The sequence below is a fragment of the Diachasmimorpha longicaudata genome, chromosome 15 (assembly GCF_034640455.1).
Source record: "Diachasmimorpha longicaudata isolate KC_UGA_2023 chromosome 15, iyDiaLong2, whole genome shotgun sequence".
Classification (NCBI taxonomy): domain Eukaryota; kingdom Metazoa; phylum Arthropoda; class Insecta; order Hymenoptera; family Braconidae; genus Diachasmimorpha; species Diachasmimorpha longicaudata.
Genome location: NC_087239.1, coordinates 1,183,638 through 1,203,149, shown reverse-complemented (window position 1 = coordinate 1,203,149; position 19,512 = coordinate 1,183,638). Strand labels below are relative to the sequence as shown.

The 19,512-nt window shown below is 44.1% G+C and overlaps 1 protein-coding gene across 1 annotated transcript; it reads right to left on the bottom strand.

The window, feature by feature from the left end:
- Positions 1–8,438: 8,438 nt before the first annotated feature.
- On the bottom strand, positions 8,439–9,389 carry LOC135169786 (uncharacterized protein F54H12.2-like). Its single transcript, XM_064135083.1, has 2 exons — positions 9,311–9,389; positions 8,439–9,229 (listed from the first exon to the last, which is right to left on the bottom strand). Exons 1-2 carry the CDS (start codon positions 9,387–9,389, stop codon positions 8,439–8,441), a joined length of 870 nt encoding a protein of 289 aa, XP_063991153.1.
- Between the last annotated feature and the right edge of the window lie 10,123 nt (positions 9,390–19,512).

Below are 19,512 nucleotides of genomic sequence, written 5' to 3'. Positions count from 1 at the left end.
GTAAAAAACATTCATATTCATTAGTGTTCACACGTGGTCAATTTTCGGTACCAAAAATGGCGTCGTGGGGGGTCGAAAATTTGCATTTTGGCGTCGGTAGTTAATCCACACCGTGGTCTTCTCCATCGCTAAACGCCCCGCCCACGTCGCGCGCGCGCATCCAGCGGAACACTTCCATCGGGTAACCACGCACACTCTCGGCACGTTTCGCACCTCAACCCCCACCGCGCGCAAGTATAGCACCCGGACCCCCACCGAACTCGCACCGCTAGCGACTCTTCAATTCAAATTTGGCGCGTCGCGACCAACCCAAGTGCCGTGTCGAGCATCTCGCACACCCGCTGCCGCGGCTGAATTTTTAGTGCGCTCGAATTCAATACCGATTTCGGTATGCTAACACCAGAGACAACCTTGACGGCGGAGGACACAATTACGACGGGGCTGGCGGCGATGAGGCCAAAGATTATCGCGAGGCCGTTTGACCCAGAGAAACCACAGCTCTGGTTCGCCCAATTGGAGACGCAATTCATGGACCTTGGAATCGTCACAGAAACGGATAAATATAATAAAACGGTCCCCCTCATCGATACGCAATACGCAGCTGAGGTTGAGGACCTAATCGTTGCCAGGCCTGCGGCGATTCCATTCCAGACACTAAAAAAACTAGCTAATTAGATGCTTTAGTAAGTCTCGAACCGCTAACTTGATAAGGCTGCTTGATAATGAAAGCCTAGGGGACCGCAAGCCATCCAAACACCTCAGGCACTTAAAGGCTCTCGTCCCGGGCATTAACGAGGAGGTTTTAAAAACACGTTGGCTATCTCACCTCCCGGAGCAGACCAGAGCAACCCTCGCGGCGCAGGAAGGCGCTCCATTGGACAACCTGGCGAAACTCGCCGACAAGGTCCACGAGGTTTTTCAGCCTCAGCAGGTCGCAGCAATCTCGACTACCACCCATGACTCGGTCAATGCGAAGCTTCTCGCCCAGGTAGAGAAGCTGACGGCAACGGTGGCCGCAATGCAGGCACGCGAATCCCGATCTCGCCCGCACACACGCTCCGGACGGCCACAGGAGGGTCGCGGCAGTTCACGGAGAAGCTCCAAATCGCGGAAAGTATTCAAAAATTTTAACACTTGTTGGTACCATTACAGATTTGGAGATGAGGCACGGAACTGCCTGCCGGGCTGTAAACACCAGGGAAACTTCAGCGGGAATCGTTAGCGACGGAACACGATTCTGCTTTATCATCCCGTCGCCTCTTTGTCACCGATAGTTCCACCAAGGACCAGTACCTAGTGGATACCGGTTCTGACGTCTCCGTGTGTCCACGACGACGCTATTCCGACAACGAGGATGCCACCGGTTATCAGCTGTTTGCAGCTAACAATACGCTGATCAACACATATGGTTACATCCCGGTCTCGCTCAACCTGGGCCTACAGCGGGACATCAAATTTCCCTTCCATCACAAGACCGGAGGGACTCCTAAAGAACACCAAACACTCGACATTACATCACATACGGACCACTCCAGGTCCGCCAGTTTCAGCCAGACCAAGACGTCTCCTAGCAGATAAGCTCAGGATAGCAAAAGCCTAGTTTTCCAACATGCAGAAGCTCGGCATAGCTCGACGTGGACAGGGGCCATGGTCTTCACCTCTGCATTTAGCTCCAAAGAAGAACGAGGACACGAGGCCGTGTGGTGATTATCGAGCTTTGATTGACAGAACAATGCCTGACAAATACCCGGTTCGATACCTCGACGACTTTGCTGCCAACCTCCATGGGACCACAGTCTACTCAACAGTTGACCTCGTAAAACCGTTCCACCAAATACCGGTGGCGACCGAGGACATCCAGAAGACGGCAATAATAACGCCGTTTGGGTTGTTTGAGTTCCCGTTCATGACTTTCGGCCTATGCAACGCTGCTCAGACTTTTCAACGGTTGATCGACGAGGTCACGAGAGACTTGCCGTTCCTGTTCACGTACATCGACGACGTTCTCGTCGCGTCTAAGACACCTGAGCAACACCTAGACCATCTGAGACAGCTGTTTCAACGTCTAAAAGATTTCGTCTTAGTGGTGAATGTCGCAAAGTCCGTCCTGGGCAAACCTGAAGTGGTTTTCCTCGGGCACACTATCAATTCCACGGGGATCAGCCCTCCACGAGACCGGGAAAGCGCAATTCTCGATTACCCGAAACCTCAAACAGTAAAGTCTCTCAGCAGGTTCCTAGGTGCTCTCAATTTTTACAGAAAATTCATTAAGGGCGCCGCAGAAATTCGCGCTCCACTTAATGCAGCACATCAAGGTCCCGCCGTAAAAGGAAGCCATCCCGTCGTCTGGGACCCGGAAATGGACAGTGCCTTCTCCAGGGGCAAGCAAGCCCTGGCAGAGGCAACACACCTGGCTCATCCTAATGTCGAGGCTGAGTGGGCAGTCTTTACCGACGCATCAGACCACGCAGTGGGCGCGGTTCTGCAGCAAAGACACCCCGATGGATGGCAGCCACTCGCTTTCTTCAGCAGGAAGCTGATTCTCACAGATCGTCATCATGCCACTTACGACCGGGAACTCGAGGCGATTTACCAGGCGATTGTACATTTTCGGCACATTTCCGAGGGGAAGAGCCTCACGGTCTATACGGATCACAAGCCCCTAACTCACGCATTCCACCAAAAGCCGGACAAAGCAACACCTTGGCAGTGTCGGAGGTTGGACTTCATCGGCCAGTTCACTTCACACATCAAACATATCGCGGGTGCTGATAACATCGTCGCGGACGCCTTGTCTCGTATCGAGGCCGTGTCCGAAGCCGTCAACAACCAGCAACTAGCTCAATCGCAGCGGGAAGACCAAGAGCTCCAGCAAATGCTTCAGAATGGCAACAATAGCCTCAATCTACAGCTTCTCCGCTTCCCAGGGTCCGACAGTAGAGTGTATTGCGACGTTTCAGCGTCGGGTACGCGGCGCTCGTTTGTACCGCAGCCCCTGAGACGACAAGTTTTCCTCTCCATGCACTCACTCGCACATCCAGGGGGAAAGGCTACCCGTAAGCTTATTGCCGATCGTTTCGTTTGGCCGGGGATGAACAAGGACTGCGTAGAGTGGACTCGCCACTGCCGGCCGTGTCAGAAGAACAAGGTTTCCCGACACGTCGCCGCACCTCTCGCCGAGTTCGCACTCCCTTCCCAACGATTCGAACATATCCACGTAGATTTGGTAACGCTACCGATGTCAAGAGGCTTCAAGGACTGTCTTACGATTATCGACAGATTCACTCGTTACCCAGAAGTCGTACCGCTGCCAGATATAAGGACGGAGACAGTGGTTCGACCACTCTTGTACCATTGGATCGCGAGATTTGGAGTGCCTCTCAGGATCACCTCTGACAGAGGGGGCCAATTTATTGCCGACATTTACCGGCGCGTCACCGAGATGCTCGGAATCCAGTGAAAACTGACCACCCCAATTCATCCTCAAGCCAACGGGCTAGTAGAGAGACTTCATCGCCAGTTAAAGGCCGCACTACGCTGCCACGGGGACAGCTGGTATGATGTCCTACCGCTGGTGCTTCTCGGGCTCCGCACCGCCTGGAAACCGGCCGTCAACAGCACTCCAGCCGAGCTCACTTATGGGGAGAAGATCCGTCTCCCCGGCGAATTATTCACGCCTACCAACGACCGCACGGCTCCTGAAATTCTTCGAGATCTACGCAGACACTTCGCGGCAATAGCTCCCACAGAGATGTCCCGCCACGGCACTAAACCGATCTTCGTATACAAAGATCTCGCCAATTGCACACATGTGTTCGTACGCAATGACATAGGAGGAGCACTTGTCACAGCTCCATACTCTGGACCATATCGCGTCGTCAGTAGGCATGACAAACACTTCGTCATCCACTATCGGTCGCTGGGAAGGGGAAACAACCTTCAGGACGTCCCAATCTCTCTGGACCGCCTGAAACCGGCTTTCATACTCCAAGAGGACTTGAAACAGGTCCAACAACTGCCGGCAGAACCCTGCCCCCGCCAGCAGAAGAGGCATCAACGACAACAACTACAACAACAACAACTACCGGAACCAACAGGCAACTGCTCAGCAACGACCACAGGAGGTCCAGCTCGGACCGGGAGGGTCACGTTCGACGAGAGACCACGAACGCGGACCTATGACTCGGAACAACCGCCGAATGCCAAGCCATCTGCGCACAGTGGACATCGCTGAACACACCCAAGTTCTACTTTCTTACTTTCTTACTTTCTTACATTTATATTTTCTAAAAAAAAACTACGTTTTTATTCCAGCAGGGGAAGCATGTAGCGGCTACATACCGCCAGAGAACTGACCACCTGAAGTCACCCACAGGAGCACAGTCAACACACACACACACACCCGCACCCAGAGGAATTTGCCCAGCACTATTGAACAATACCCAGTGGACACAAGATAGTTAGCTATCAGTGTCTCACCTGATAACATCTATCTAATTACTGTGCTCCAATATTTAACTCTGTAACCCTGACTAACGCCTCGGCGAATAAATATATTATTTAGTTATTATTCGTCTGTGGTTAGATTCGGATGTTCCCTTAAACTAAGTCTACCCCGAATCCTACAACGTGACCAACTACGACCGTTGCTCGCGTCAATTGCCAATTGCCAATGGTCGATTTACGTTTAAGTTATAGCTAATATTAAGGCGATAGAAATATTAATAGAATCGCGAAAATATTATTTTGTTTTTAAATATTCGGTTACGTTTCTCCTAACTCCGGAGATCCCGAGAATACGGTCGCCGAGATAAAAATCAAGTCATGCGAAAATTCAAACGTTCGCGCTGCATTCTGTTATTACCGGCCGTAGGCCAGATCTGCGTTACCATAGCGCTTGGAGCGCTACGCTCCCGTCTGTCGCCATGCGCCGAACCGTCGTCTAGCAACAGTCTCTGTGCAGGCATCGACAGGATAACCACGTGTTGCTGCTGGGTAAAGAGCAATTACGTGTTAGATTAGCTAATAGTGAACAGTGCTTATTAATAAAAGTTGCGATCGAGCCATCATCGAGTGAACATCCGATCCTCAGGACACCCCATTGAGGACCCACCGAGGCCGGCTCAACATTCCTCTCGAAATCATTGAGATTGTTTCAGGGTGCATTTACGCCGTAATTGTAAGTTTCAACTGTTTCATAATGATTATTAGATATTATAGCAATTCGTTGGCGACTCTCGTCTCAGGGTACTATTTAGTGTTTCGTTTAATTTATTGAGGTATTTCTCTGTGCGGTAGAGCTTAAATAACGCCAAAATCATGCGTTTATGCCTTTTGTGTTTTACGCCTCCTTTTTTGTCCGGGAATTATTAACATTTCCCTAGGCCTGCGAGGGTGACGTAATATCCGTGACCTTGGAGATATTTGGTGAATTTGTGTTGAGAATTCACGGAGTAAAAAGAAAATGTTTTGCGCTAGTCGCCTATATATTTGGTTTTGCGTTTATTGCCTTCTCGAAATTGTGAGTTTTTGTACCTTTGTGCCTTTTGGTCTATTTATATTCCAAAAATTAACTTTTATTACGGATTATCCATGTATTCTAAATAAATTGGAATTATCGGCAAAACCGTTACCTTTAACGGTATTTCTATGGGCTATTGAGTTCGCGTTTATCGCCTACTGGTTTATTCTGTTTTTGTGCCTTAAGCCATTGCGATTACACCTCGCTAATAAAAAGTGCCCAACGATTCTTCGTTTGCGTACGAATTTAAGTTCGTCTATGTTATGCGCCTCCGCGAAAATCTCCCGCGTATTTTCTCTCGCCAAGGTCGCACCTCCGTATAGAGTATATCCCGCGTCCGTCGTTCTAGCTGCTATGTGTTATGCTCCCAGAGCCCGTATGTTTTTTATTAATTATATTGCGCTAGGATTTTTCGTTATTAGTTGCGTTTATGACGCCTCGAAATCGGTAATTCGGATTTATTTAATGTATCGATCAGTAATGTATTCGAAATTATAGACTGTTGGTTTATTTTCGGGTAAATTAATAATATTTAGCCCGACATTACGATCGTTATCTTTCTTTTATTCTATTTGGTTTTTCATGCATTAATGTATTAGATTGGATGGATAAAAGTAGTTTGGGTCTCTCTCCGCGTACGATACGCCTACGTTCTTTAGAATTAATAAAATAATGAATAATTGGTAAAATCTCTCTCTCTCACAAAACGTATTGGGATTATATTTGCATTATTATTAAGATTTGAAATATTGTAGAAAATTGTATTTTGAGTTATTATTGTCGGAAACTGAAGAATATAGTTCCGTAACGAAATATTGAGAATGGGTTGAGTTTTGAATTATTGAATTAATAGCCCAGTGACCAGCATACCCCGAACCACCCCTCTCTCGCCAACCTACATCCTGAGCAGCGTGAGCAATTACCACCATTCCCTTGACCCTTTACTTTAAGTTATTACGTTTAAAGTCATTACGTTTAAGTTTTAGTTAGAGTTTTTGTCCGTTGTCGTGAGTTATCCGCTTCGGTTAGGTTTTCGATTTGTTATTTTCCATGGAGATAAAAAATAACTGGCGCCCTTCAGAGCATTTGTTCCGTTTTGAACTGTCAAGGGAAAAGGGCGGGTTAAAGGGTAAGTTTTTAGTTAAGTAAAAATCTACCACGTTACAACAGGGAACCCCCCCCCCTGTAGCGCTAGCTACATTCCAGCACTGTCGGAGTGAGACGAGCCGATACCTTCTGTTTCACTCCTACAGTGTTATTGTAATCCGATGAATTCCTCACCGGATTATCCCTGCTCCCGGCAAATCACTCACCAAACACCAGCGATCGAGTGCTCCAAGAGCAGCAGTGATACACCGGATTCGAGACAAGTAATATATTATATTCGGCACGCGACGCTAGTAGTAAGTGGGCACGATTGGCGAATTTATACCAGGAATCGCCCCCTTCCCCCCCTTTTCCAGACGTGCCCGAACTGGTTTTCCCATTGTCCTTTGAGGAGGACATCGCCACTCTGGGGGCCCCCTGGGGTGAGGATCCCGAAAAGAATGTCTTTGTTCCACAGGCAGTGGGTGGTGGGTGGCTGGTAAGGGTCACGTGGTTCGAAAGGGTGGAAAGGGGGTGGTAAGGGGCACGTGATCCAAAAGGGAGGGTGGGTGGAAAATGGGCGGTGAGGGTCACGTGATTTAAAAGGGGGGGGGGGGGGAAGTGGGTGGCATGGGAAATGTGGGTATATATGTGGAAAATGAAATAAATATATAATACATAATTTATTGAGTATATAAATCATTTATTCAGAAGTTATACTTGTATGGGGGATGGTACATAACATTAGGGATTTAAAAAATAGTAGTAATCAAAATTATTATTATTAGTATTATTATTAAATTAATGCAAACGAAATATATTTTTTAAAGACCGTTGATTACAATGCAAACTACCATTATCAGACAAGTTCTGAAAACGTTTACTTAAATTTCGACGATTACAACTGCGTTTTTGAATAATTTTGTTGAACATTTTCATAACAATGCGATCGTTACGTTTTGTGTTTGATGTAAAGAGTTTATGAAAGGACTGTAAAGACCGATCATTGAACAACCAGTGAAGCACAGCAATGCAGTACTGCCCACAAACATCAGACGATATATCTTGGAGTCTTTTCTGGCTACATTCATAAACATTGCAATTTCGGTCAAGGCGCTGAGAGATTCTTGTATCGAAGGGTGGCATTCTGAAGCTGTCGAAATAGATTCCTCGTCTATTTGAACCGAGGTAAACGGCAACCCAGTGACTTCCTGCCTTATTGTGGTTGTCGGTATTGATGATGATAGCACAGGGTCAGGGCCATGTCCAGGGGACACAGTCGGCAGGGTAGACACCTCCAATGCATGCATCTGCATGCGGTAACACCTCCAGGAGCTCAAGTGTATTCATAGAACGACGGTAACCCGGAAAATTACAGTGGGTCTCGTTCAGCAGGCTGGATGCAACTAATGCAATGTTATGCTGCGCGTCCATTAAGTAGTCTTCCATTTTCACCCGCTGTAGTCGACAATAACCTGCCTTATGGAATCAATTTCTAGCAAATTGTCATATTCGGCGTACAACACGCAATTTACATTCTTCTCTGTTGCTCCATTGAAGCAAACTTCAATGCGAATACTTCCACTTTTCACCAGATTCCAATGGCCAGCGGAACTTGCAGATAAATCAGGAGTCAGATCGAACGCGAACAAGCAAAATCCATCGGAATAGGCCGGACGAGAGATGCTATTTCCATGGTCGCTGAAATGTATTCCAGTACCAGCAAATAGGGTGTTAAATGCTTCCACATCTAGGCAGACGCCGGAGGTGAAACTTGGCTGCAGAGGTTTTGCAGGTACTTGACGTCCATCGACATTCAGGCATAAAAAGTTTATCCCAAAATTTTGAAAGTTGAAGGGATTCTCCTTCCTCGATCCGTTGAAACTGGCATTTTAAACAAATCCCAGTATGATTCTTCTAGGGAGTTGCCCCAAATGGCATTGTCTATCGTCTCCACCATAATTCCCCTATGGAGAACAAAAGATTTGACCTCCACCCGTGTCAAAGGGTATTTCGCAGTTGTCTTTGCAAGCGTTTCAGCGTGAGCTGCCAAAATTCCAGGGCTGAGTTTCATACGGCGAACTATCAAGGAGGCTTCTTCTATATGCACCTGATAATTCAGGGCGCTATCGTCCATAAGAGAATAGTCATCCTTTGCACGGATAAGACGAACGCGTAACTCTACGCCATTCATCAAAAACTTATCTTGATTGAACACGTCACAATGTAAATGTCCCAGTAGATCAAATGTTTTTCCACCTTTAGTAAATGCCTGAAGTGCCGCTAGCCCATTGTTGGTTCTCGCATCGCCCGCCGCTACAACAGTAGAATCCATTGCACCATAGCTATCCGTTGCCCAAAGTGACATTCCAAGATGTGAAGACTTTGCATCTGTTCCATAGTTGAGTAATGTTTCAATGTATGCTCTATAGGCGTCCAGATTATTTGGAGGCGTAACCACTTTTTGGTTGAAATATACATCCACTTGGTTAAACATTGAATTTAAAATATTATTCACAGGACCAACAGAGTCCTCTAGAGCAACAGAGCCACCGGGTTTCATGATTCTGGCGCGAACTTTGATCATGATATGTGCCAAATCAATATATTCTTCTCCATGGCCTGGTACCATGAATTCAATTGGGGCATCGTCCGACAGCGTAGACACAGGATTGTAATAAACAAATTGAGAATTTTCAATACTTGTTTGGGTAGGTGGTATGGTAAATAGGTCCAACTCCGACTTCACACACTCGGAAGAGTGAGAATGTAGAAACGCCATGATGATTAGTTGAAAATATCGTACAAATCAAGAGTCTTCCGCTTTGATTTATGTCTTGTTACTTTTTCCACTTTCTTGCTTTTTTTGTTTGCAACGGGTCTCTTCTTTTTATACTTCCGAGGTTTGGATGTCTTGGCAGATCCACGACCAGTGAGCTTATGAGAGGCGAGGGGTTTACGCTTCCTCTTATATCCTGAGCCACGCATCACGGTTCCAATTTTGTCCTGGGCCCTCCTTTTCAATTTCAATCCAGACTCGGCTAAACGTTCTTACAGCGCCACCTTTAAAGGCTTGCCATTTGTCACTACATCCCCACCAACGTTAATACCCGCATTGAGAGCTTCTTCACCGACAGCTCGGGCTGCGCTTCCCAGATAGGGCAGAATCCGTCGAAAAAGACCTCCAAGGAAAGCACCAATTCCATGACCTCGTTGATATGGACTTCCAACGAATACCCTTCCAAAATCAGTATATCTATCCACTGTTCCTCCACCAGCTTGGTTTGCGTAATATGCAATGTAGGGACTCATTTGTTAGTCAATTAATCCTCTTGAAATGAAGTGTCACGTTCAAAGGACCATACTCGAATGAAATCATATCACCCTGATTGCATCTTATATCTATTTCAATTGTGCCAAATGAATACCTCATCAACGGAATATAATGAGGAGTGGAAAACGTAGTACAGTGCATGGTCCCATAGGTATACGTAGAAGCGCTGAATGGTACCACTCGTAACAGAGATGACTGCACGTCACCTGTTACGGAGGGTACACAAAGATCGCTATAGATGAACAAATTCGCAGGTAAACCTCTGGCCAAACTTGCTGGTAAAGATCCTTCACAATAGGGCCTAGCGTTTGTGAAGATGTGTACACGTCTCTCAAATCCCAACACGTCGGATACTTTATCGGAATAGTCTATTGCATGAACTGTGCTAGTGCAGTTCCTGGAGTTGTAGTGTTTTACAATTTTGACAAAACCTAGTTGCGACAAATATTAAAATCGGATATGAGTACTCAAAGGCGGAAAAGTATTCATGAACCCCACTAAATCTGTTATGTCTTTGAAAACTGCAGTAGGTAGAAAAAATGTTTGTAGTGAGTTTGTCTTGCTCTTTTTGTCGATTGAATTACTAACGAAATTGATTAAAGAACCGTTTCCATCACGTATATGTAAAAAATTGCAAGGAAATTGTATTTCAGTCAGACCCACTACCCATTCTCCTTCCAGTTCAACTTGTTTTGGAAGCAAGGTCGTGAATTTCGATGCTGTATTATCAGGATGATAGCTCATGCTGCTGTTGCTGGGGAGCACCATATAAAATTCGTTTCTCTTCATTTTTTCCCAATTGCATGCAGTTCTGCAGCAAGTATTCAAAAATCAAACTTATCAGGATATCCTTCCCAATGAACAAAAACCTGCTTATTTTTTCCTTTTCCCTTGGAGCGTATGACACGTTCCACTATGAACTCGTCCTTGTCCGTTGGTTTATGGACACGCACCAATTCTGGTTCGTAGAAAAATCCCTCAATTGGTTCGTCAGCAAAATCCATCAACTCGTATATCGGCAATGATTGCTTGAAAACAGCTTTCGTTATTTTGAATATTTCTTTACTCCAATTAGTTTCATATCCTTTCTCAAAGAGGCCTTTCATTCGACTGATGCGTACATAGTCGCCAACTTTATATTTAAAGGATTCTTTACGTGATTTCTCCGTCTTAAATCGACTTTGTATATTACGCCTTACATATGGTGCATTAATCATAGTCGCAGCCGCAGGCGCCATCTATGTTGAAGAATGTCGCGCGTTGTTATAAGACGCGACAATTTGTTTCAAAACATCTGTATACTTATATGTTCGACTATGTGTAAAGTAACGCCACATACGTTCCTTCAATGTCCGATTGAAGCGCTCCACAACTGCAGCTTTTATGTCGGGATTACGTGCAACACGAAATTTTATTTTCTTCGCAGAAAAAAAATTTGGACACTGTTGGCCATAAATTCTTTTCCCATGTCCGTTTGTATAGAAACAGAAACGCGTCCCCCATTCGTATCCATTATATGCTTGAAAGCTTCAAGAACCTGTGATGCTGATTTGTCTCTCAATGGCTCTACCCAGGCAAACTTACTCAAGTCGTCAATAACTACAAGGAAATATGAGATCGGATCATTATATATTTTTAATGATTTCAATGCAACTAGGTCAGCTTCCCACACATCCTCAATGCTGGTTACTGTATAATGAAGACGCGGAAATTTACGCTTAATGGGCCTATGAAGTGTATAAGTGTTCTGAGCATTAAGCCAATTTTTTATTTCACTTTCAGGTATTTTTTTCTTATGTTTTGACAAAATATTTCGAGCCCCTGTGTATATCTCAGGCTCTGTAAGGTTAAAATATGTTCTCGAGAGTTTTTCATTGTTCAAAGAGGAAGCCATGATGTACCTTTGTCGGTTTTCGGGGTGTAGGAAGGACTTAGCCGTGTTTTTTTCGAGTTTTTACGGGGGCGATGTACAGGAGGAGTGCGTGGTGTATAGCTTTTCCTTCTTCTACCTTCGTCTACAGAACGCTCGTCCTCTGAATTTTCAGGTTCTTTCCGATTCCCATTGTCTGGCAATGCTGGTGCAGACTGATGAAACTTGGGATTACCCAGAAACTCCCGAGGGGTGTTCAAACTTCGGAGATAAACGGCAAAATGTTCCCATCCTTTAGCTGAATATGTTTTCCGTGCTCTGACAACATCTTGTTTGAGATCTACAATATTAACACCAGGAAATGTTTGTCCCTCCAAAGTCACTAGTCCTTTTGAATTCCATTTGAGTCTGTTAGCTGTGTCAATGGCGTCAATGTATTCTAGCATACCAGCAGCTTTTCGCTGATATACTTTAGGTACAGTAGCAACAATAGCTTTTGGGTCGTATCGTTCAGTGGTTTCTGTTTCGACGGGGGTCTCCGTTTCTAACACCGGCGTTTTACTTTGTTCTGTATAAAACAAATATCGCCTCAGAACGTCATTCTCATTTTTCATGATCGTCTCTAGGATTTTTCGAATTTAAGATTTCCAATAGTTGAGTATCTAATCTACTTCTAACAGTACCTGGAGTTTGAGCTGATAGGTGTATTTCTCTAGCCAATTCCGTTAAAACATGGCGAGCATCAGCATGTGAAGAATTTTTTTAGGCGTTCGACACTGTCCTGTGGTACAAGAATCATTTTACATCCATGTTCCATCCTTAACAATAGCTGAAATAAGTGCGCTCATGAGAGGACCCAATAGCATCGGTAAAATCGAGCCACCTTTCTGATTAATGATTTTTTTCTTGTTATTTAAACTTCGTTTTTTATCGGCATGCTTTCTCAAAAGTTTTTTTGTTTGCACAATTTTGATTTCTCGCAAAGTTTCACAGGAATATTCCAGTATAGCAACTTTGAAGCGCACTCGCAAATGCAGTGAATTAAATCTTTATTAGAGTATTGTATTATAACTCGTCATAGCCTGAGTGGTGCGTGAATGAGAGCGTGTGATAAGGCTGTATTCTTTTCTCCAAGCGACTTGCCAACAGGGCCGCTTTCAGAACGACTGCTCGTTGCCATCACACATGAATGAATGGTACACTTCGTGATGCTCCTCCTCCTTTTATGTTGTAATCCAAATCTAGCGACAAATGGCCATGAACTGCCGAAGTTGCATGAAAATCGGCTTCTGCTGACATTTCGGATCTTCTGGATATATTTGGCGAGCTAAAGGAGCAAGTTGTGCACGATCCCTGGGATATTTAAATACGACGATATAATTCGTTTTCAGTGAAATGTCTCTCTGCCCTTTTCCTTAGTGGAATAAATTTTGAAATATTAACATTACGCTAAGATTTTTATGATGGCTTCCTGCTGTGAATAAATCAACTATTGCACCATTCGAGGATTCCAGCATCAAATCGTGCACAACCAATTTTGGTTAATGATCATCAAATTCTCCAGATTGTGGTCGGCCTTCACGAAATTCGATAAAAGTGTTATCATAATCCGCATATCCATTCTGCCACTCAGAGTAATGAAATATCACTTTTTCAATTTGTGTATAGCACATTTCTTAATTTCCTTCAAAACCTTTCAACAAAAAATGTTTTTCCACAACTCGCGGGGCCGCAATTCATTGCAGTGAAAGGATGTTTCCACCGCGTGTCCATATTGCCTTCTGATTAATTATGTTCAAAACCTCATCATTTTATACAATTTTATGATATCAAAAAATATCATGGATTTGGAAATGTTAGAGGGGTAGTGGCGTAATGCACCTGTATTGCGGGTTCAAGGGGGCCTGTCTATGGCTAGGGCAAGAACAATGCGCGCAGGCGGGGGCCGGAAAAAAGGTGAAGATCTGTAGCAGTCGCCCTGTCGCGCCAATAGTGAAACCCCTGGCCTTTCCCAGTATAGCCGGAATTTTTTCGCCTAGCTGCAGTCGCCTAATAACCATTCGGAATTTCGGACACCAACGATTTAGCGGGACCCAGTGGTCCTTCCGAAGGATATATCGCACCTCCAGAGGGTGATTTCGATTGGATAGATAATTTCGATCTTGAGTTATTCAGTGATTTTTCCATAGAAAATAATTTTGATAGAGATTTATTTGAAAATTTCTGTTCCTCCTTGATATTCAATGTGGTGGTGGCGAAAATGTGATGATCCTAAGGCTTTGAAAGCTGTTGACGAGTTCAATCTAGATTTACTAGATTAACACAATGACGAGTTTCTATTTTTACACCATTTATAATAATGAGAAAAAAATTTTAGACATATTTTTTTCATTGAAAAACAATAAACTCAATTTCAGATGAACAAAATGGCCACGAGGAAGAGATTAAAGATCGATCGGCGGCCTTAAGGACAATATGACGATTACGCCAGAGACTTCCATGTTCCAAACTCGACACACATGTGATTGAGTTTGCAATCAACCCTTTACCTGAAGGACGTAACCCGGCCGACTGGTTTGAAGAAGCTTTTCGCGTCGTCTATAATTAAATTATTGAGGCTGCAGGACGTGGGATGAATCGAATGAGCCTTGCATTCAATTTTGCAAATATGCAAAGAGACAATGCCGGGATAAGCCCACGTGAATCTCGTGAGCTCTATCGCGCAGAGTGCAAACGGTTTCGGATGTGCCGATACGTTTTGGATCAACCTTCATGTAGCTGAAGCCCTGGTAGGTCTAGGTTTTCTTGAAGACGATATGAAAAGAGGGCTTAGTTAAAAATATATTTTTCACATTTCGAATGTAGATGGCTTGTGCCTAGCCCGATCATTTGGTGTGACCGAAGCACATCCCAAAAAATTGAAAACCAGAGCAGATAAGGGCAAGATACACGAGGTATGGCAAGCCATACGGCAATGGAAGGGAAGAATGCAACGTGAAGAGGCCAAAAGTCTAACTCGAATGGCAAGAGTCATTGCTCCCGACGAGGGCGGTGGACTCCCGGAAGTTGCTCAATATCAACGATACTTAGCTAAAAGACGATGTCTTATCAAGGTTTATTCCTTCAAGAGAAATGGAAAAGATCACCCTGTACTCTACGATGGTACACCTGAACTGATTAGCAAAAAGATGCTCGCCCGATATACTTTACCGATTGTGTATTATCCAGAAGATAAACACTATGAGCCAATCCAAAATTTACCCTCTTTCTTTGGCGTGAAATATTATTACGAGCATTGTAATAAACCTTCCACTACGCAAGAACATGTTTGTGATAAGACTTGTGATAGGGGCTTGAAGAATCCTCCGTGTGACTCTACGATTGTTGAAACAATCGTGTCTGACGATTGTAATCGAGGGTTTCACAACCAAACGTGTTTCGAACGTCATAGGACAGCAGAGTCTTTCAGTAGGAATAGTCCGACCGTCTGTGGGCACATACAATTGTGTAAACAGTGTAATACGAAAATTCATCATCGCAAAACTTAGAATCATGTGTACTATACATATCATTGCAACGTATGTCAAAGGGAGGAAGATGTTTCTCATCTGTTATATGCCTACCTTTAAGAGTAAGAAAGAATTGACTTTGAAACGGGTGACGTTTTTTTTCTATGACTTTGAAACCAGACAGGATAAGCTAGTGCAAAGAACTGCTTACGTCAACGTGCACGTTCCAAATCTTTACGTAGCACAACTTGTGTGTGACCGCCGTGCAGACATAAACGACGATGGTATTGTGCATGCTAACGATAATCACGGAAATCCATGTAGTGTTTGTAAACATCGAGTAAATGTTTTCGACAGTGACGATCCCGTGCGCGGATTTGTTGATTACATCACGTCGATGGGTAAGACTTGAGAAAGTAGTTTGTATTGCTCATAACGCCAAAGGCTATGATTCGCAATTCATTTTGAGAGATGTCATGCGGCGCATGAACAGCGAAATTAAGGCAATAATTAACGGAACAACCATTATCTTGATGGATTTTGGGGATAATAAATTTATAGATAATTTAAATTATTTTCACATTTCTCTCGCAATTTTGCTGAAAGCATTTGCATTGGGGAATATGGCGAAAGGCTACTTTCCTAATTTTTTCAATATGAAAGACAATCAAAATTACGTAGGCCCTATACCTGATTTAAAATATTACGGCGCGGATGCAATGCGTGTACGAGATCGTGAAAAATTCTTATGGTTGTATAATGAACGCATAGAAGAAAATTATGAATTTAATTGTCGTAAACAATTCCTTCATTATTGTAGATATTACAATTTTGAGACGAGCCTGTGTTGAATTTTGAAAATTGATTATAAATGCTGGAAATGTGTGTCCTTTTACAGAGTCTGGAACGATTGCATCTACCTGCGTGCATTTTTTCCAAAAAAATTTCTTGAAAGACAAGCAGATAGGCATTATATCTCAGGGAGGATATGGGTCAGGGAAAACGCAGTGGACAATCGCAATCGAATGGCTCCTGTGGCACGAACATTGCGAGAATCATCGAATAATGCATGCCGGACGAACTCGTGAACACAGAAAGAAATCAGGCCACCGTCTAGATGGTTTTTGGGAGAATACTGCGAATAATAATACGAAATATGCATATCGTTTCCACGGATGTTATTGGCACGGATGCCCACTGTGTTGCAAATATAATAGAGATAAAGAGTTTCCTCTTTTGTATATATGCTCGCCCGATACCTTCTGTCTCAGAGCGAGTCTTTAGTTATTAACAATCGTTGCAAATAATAAACCAAAGGGGTTAATTCATTGAACATATTTGTTTCTACCCTTTGTCCGCGTGTGATAATCCCGAAACTCGAACCCAACCGCTCGGGTCCATTACATATCAATGCTCCGCATCGGGGGAGCACGAAAATCGTGTATGATCTGTAACGGTTTTTCGTTGGCCTCAGCGAAAACTCAATACCCTAACATCCAAATAACTCGATTCTCCATAAACCTGGCCAAACCATTACCTTTGTTCTCGTAATCCGACAAATCCGTAACGCCAAAAACTCAACACATAAACGGGACCTCGGGGAAAATTAGCCGCTCAATAGTCCTCTCTTAAATAATTTAGGGCGCCAGCCGAATTTTGACTACGCGGAATCGACGAACCGCAGATAAACCAGACTTTAATCCAAACGATTCCTAATTATTCCCCAAGATCCACTAACGCCAAAACGGGAATCGAAAACCATACTCGGAAATGTGGAATACGTGGGTACTGGACTGCGCGGTTGCTCAGTGTGTGGGTCGTGGAGAGAGGGGTGGATTCGTGGACAAAGAAAACAAGAACAATGAAAACCCATGATCGGAATCGAAATCCATAATCTCATCTTTAATTATAGATAAGGAACAGGCGTAGGCTAATAATGGATGATAGATGGTCAATTCAAACTTGATTAATCACCAGTAATTGATTTTTAAATCTCATAATTTAATATATACAATGACAATAATCCAGTCCAGGAGATCCGGGCTTCTCAGAATTAAATAATCAAAGGGATCTCTTGCAGATTTATTCAACTACGGAATTTACTCAAAATATTCCCCTTTAGTCAGGTCGCGTGGGTGACGAGTCTGGGATTAGACACGAATCTGAGAGAGAGAGGAAGTATAGGTAGCATGAAACCGAGATAGAGCGAGATAGGTAGCTAACCGGAATTTTAAGAGTGAGGGCGGTTATCAAAGCGTTTTAACAATAGGTAGCTCATGCCGTTAATAAATAACTCCCGATCCTCGTCGGCCTTAATTCTAATGAACGAGAATTATCCGACCCCTTTAATGGATTTATTTAGTTCTCGCCCGAATAATTAGCGGAACGACTCCCGACTCTCAGAGAGCTTGATTTCGATTATGTACGAGGTTCGACACCTCTCATCTATTTTATTCAGTTAGTGGGAATTCCAACCATAAATTTTAATCATCGTAGCAAAAAGATAGCGTCCCCATGCCCAACCGGAATTCCACACTTTTAACAGTTATCAGAGAGCTCAATAGTAACAAAAAGATTTTCGCGCGATTTTCTCCTCAAACCCCCGGGGTTCGGAGAAATATCAGGTAGCATAGATAACACGCAGAAATAGGTAGTTCGATAACGATGAGGTAGCAGAAAAAGGTAGCTGCGTCAATCGCATTGGTGAGACGTCTTATTTATCCTCCTTGAACCAAATCCTTTTTTATTTTTCAAAGACTTAAAGTAACATATTGGTTCTTAGGAACTAAGGGAGCGTTTTCAGGCGTTTGGAAGGTTCTCGATCCTCCAAATCGCTGGTCCTGTCGTTGGCGTCCCTGGTGTGAGGTAGCGACGCAATTTCGAGCCACGCAGGTGAACTCGACGATTCAGCACTCATTTCCCGCGGTAACACCACTGTAATATATGCACTGGTACTTACCATCTCTGGAGAGTCGCGTTGAGCCGATTTGTCCACTGATTGGGGTGATGCTGGATTCTTCAGGGCAATTCTCACTGGGAGTTTCTCCGGAGACGATGTTGTACGTGTCACGATGAAACAGGGACTCTGATGGCGGAACCTCGTGTCCCCGCTCGTACCTGTTGCGTGTGATGTCCTGGGGTTGAATATTATAGATGGCACTATTTATCGGCCATTTTGATCCGCGAATTTTGAAAATGTTATAAAGAGCAAAATGATAAATCAACGCCATATGGAATTTTAGAAAGTTAGAAGGAATGCCAAAAACAGCGGGACAATGAACAAGGGAGAAATAATTTTACTGGCGTGAGGAAAACCATCGCACAAAAAAAACATAGAATCAAGTGTCAAGTATTCGAGTTCTAATCCAAATTTATTACTCTCCCAAAACGCGCTGCAGAAAGGCAGTTCCTCGAAAACATAAAATATAAAGACAAAGTGACCGACTGTAATGGTTGGGCGAGTGCGGTGTTGCTCCGGCGATCTTCGATGCTAAGCAGCGTTTCGCTGGGACACTGCTTGGATGGGTGACCGCTTAGGAACACCGTTCGCTCGCTCAAAAATTACGGCACGGAAGGCAGTCAGTGTGACGGAAGGGTACACTGGGACCCTGCACTATCGGCCGACTGTACGGTAGAGGTTTTCCATGGTTTCCCTCTACTCCTGTGCAAATGCAGTACAGTTGGGGAAAAAAGTCGGTCCCATGGCACCGCAGGGGAAGGGAACAAAATGTAAAAACCCGAGAGGGTATACATGTGAAAATAAAAAAAAAAATATAAAGACAAAGTAAATTGAAAATTCACGGTCTGAAGTCATAAAACTCGAGTACTGTTTACTTCAAACATTTCTCTGTCTCATGTGTTTAACACATGTGAGCTTTCCTTTGTGCATTGTCCTGCTGAACAGAGAATCCTGGAATTCTCTGAGGAAAACTGTGACATCACGCGCTCTCCTTGTTTCCCTCTTTCTCATAGGATTTAACATGCCCCTTTCCCTTGGGCCAGGGTTGCGTGCGCCACTTTTGGACTAGTGGGGGTTACTGGACCCACCCTTAGAATTTCAGACTAAGATAAGTTAGTTCTTTTTCAAGTCTTCTGCTAGAAGCTTCTCTCCATTAGTTTAATTAAAATCTACGGATTATATGTTCCAGTGTGAAATTCTTTTCTTCAAATTTGATCTTAATAAATAAACGTG

Excerpts from the sequence above, each read along its gene's own strand:
- LOC135169786 (XM_064135083.1), bottom strand. The coding sequence starts at position 9,389 with ATGGCGTTTCTACATTCTCACTCTTCCGAGTGTGTGAAGTCGGAGTTG. Across the intron at positions 9,230-9,310 it reads CATACCACCTACCCAAACAA|GCCATGGAGAAGAATATATT; the intron begins GTATTGAAAATT and ends TCATGGTACCAG.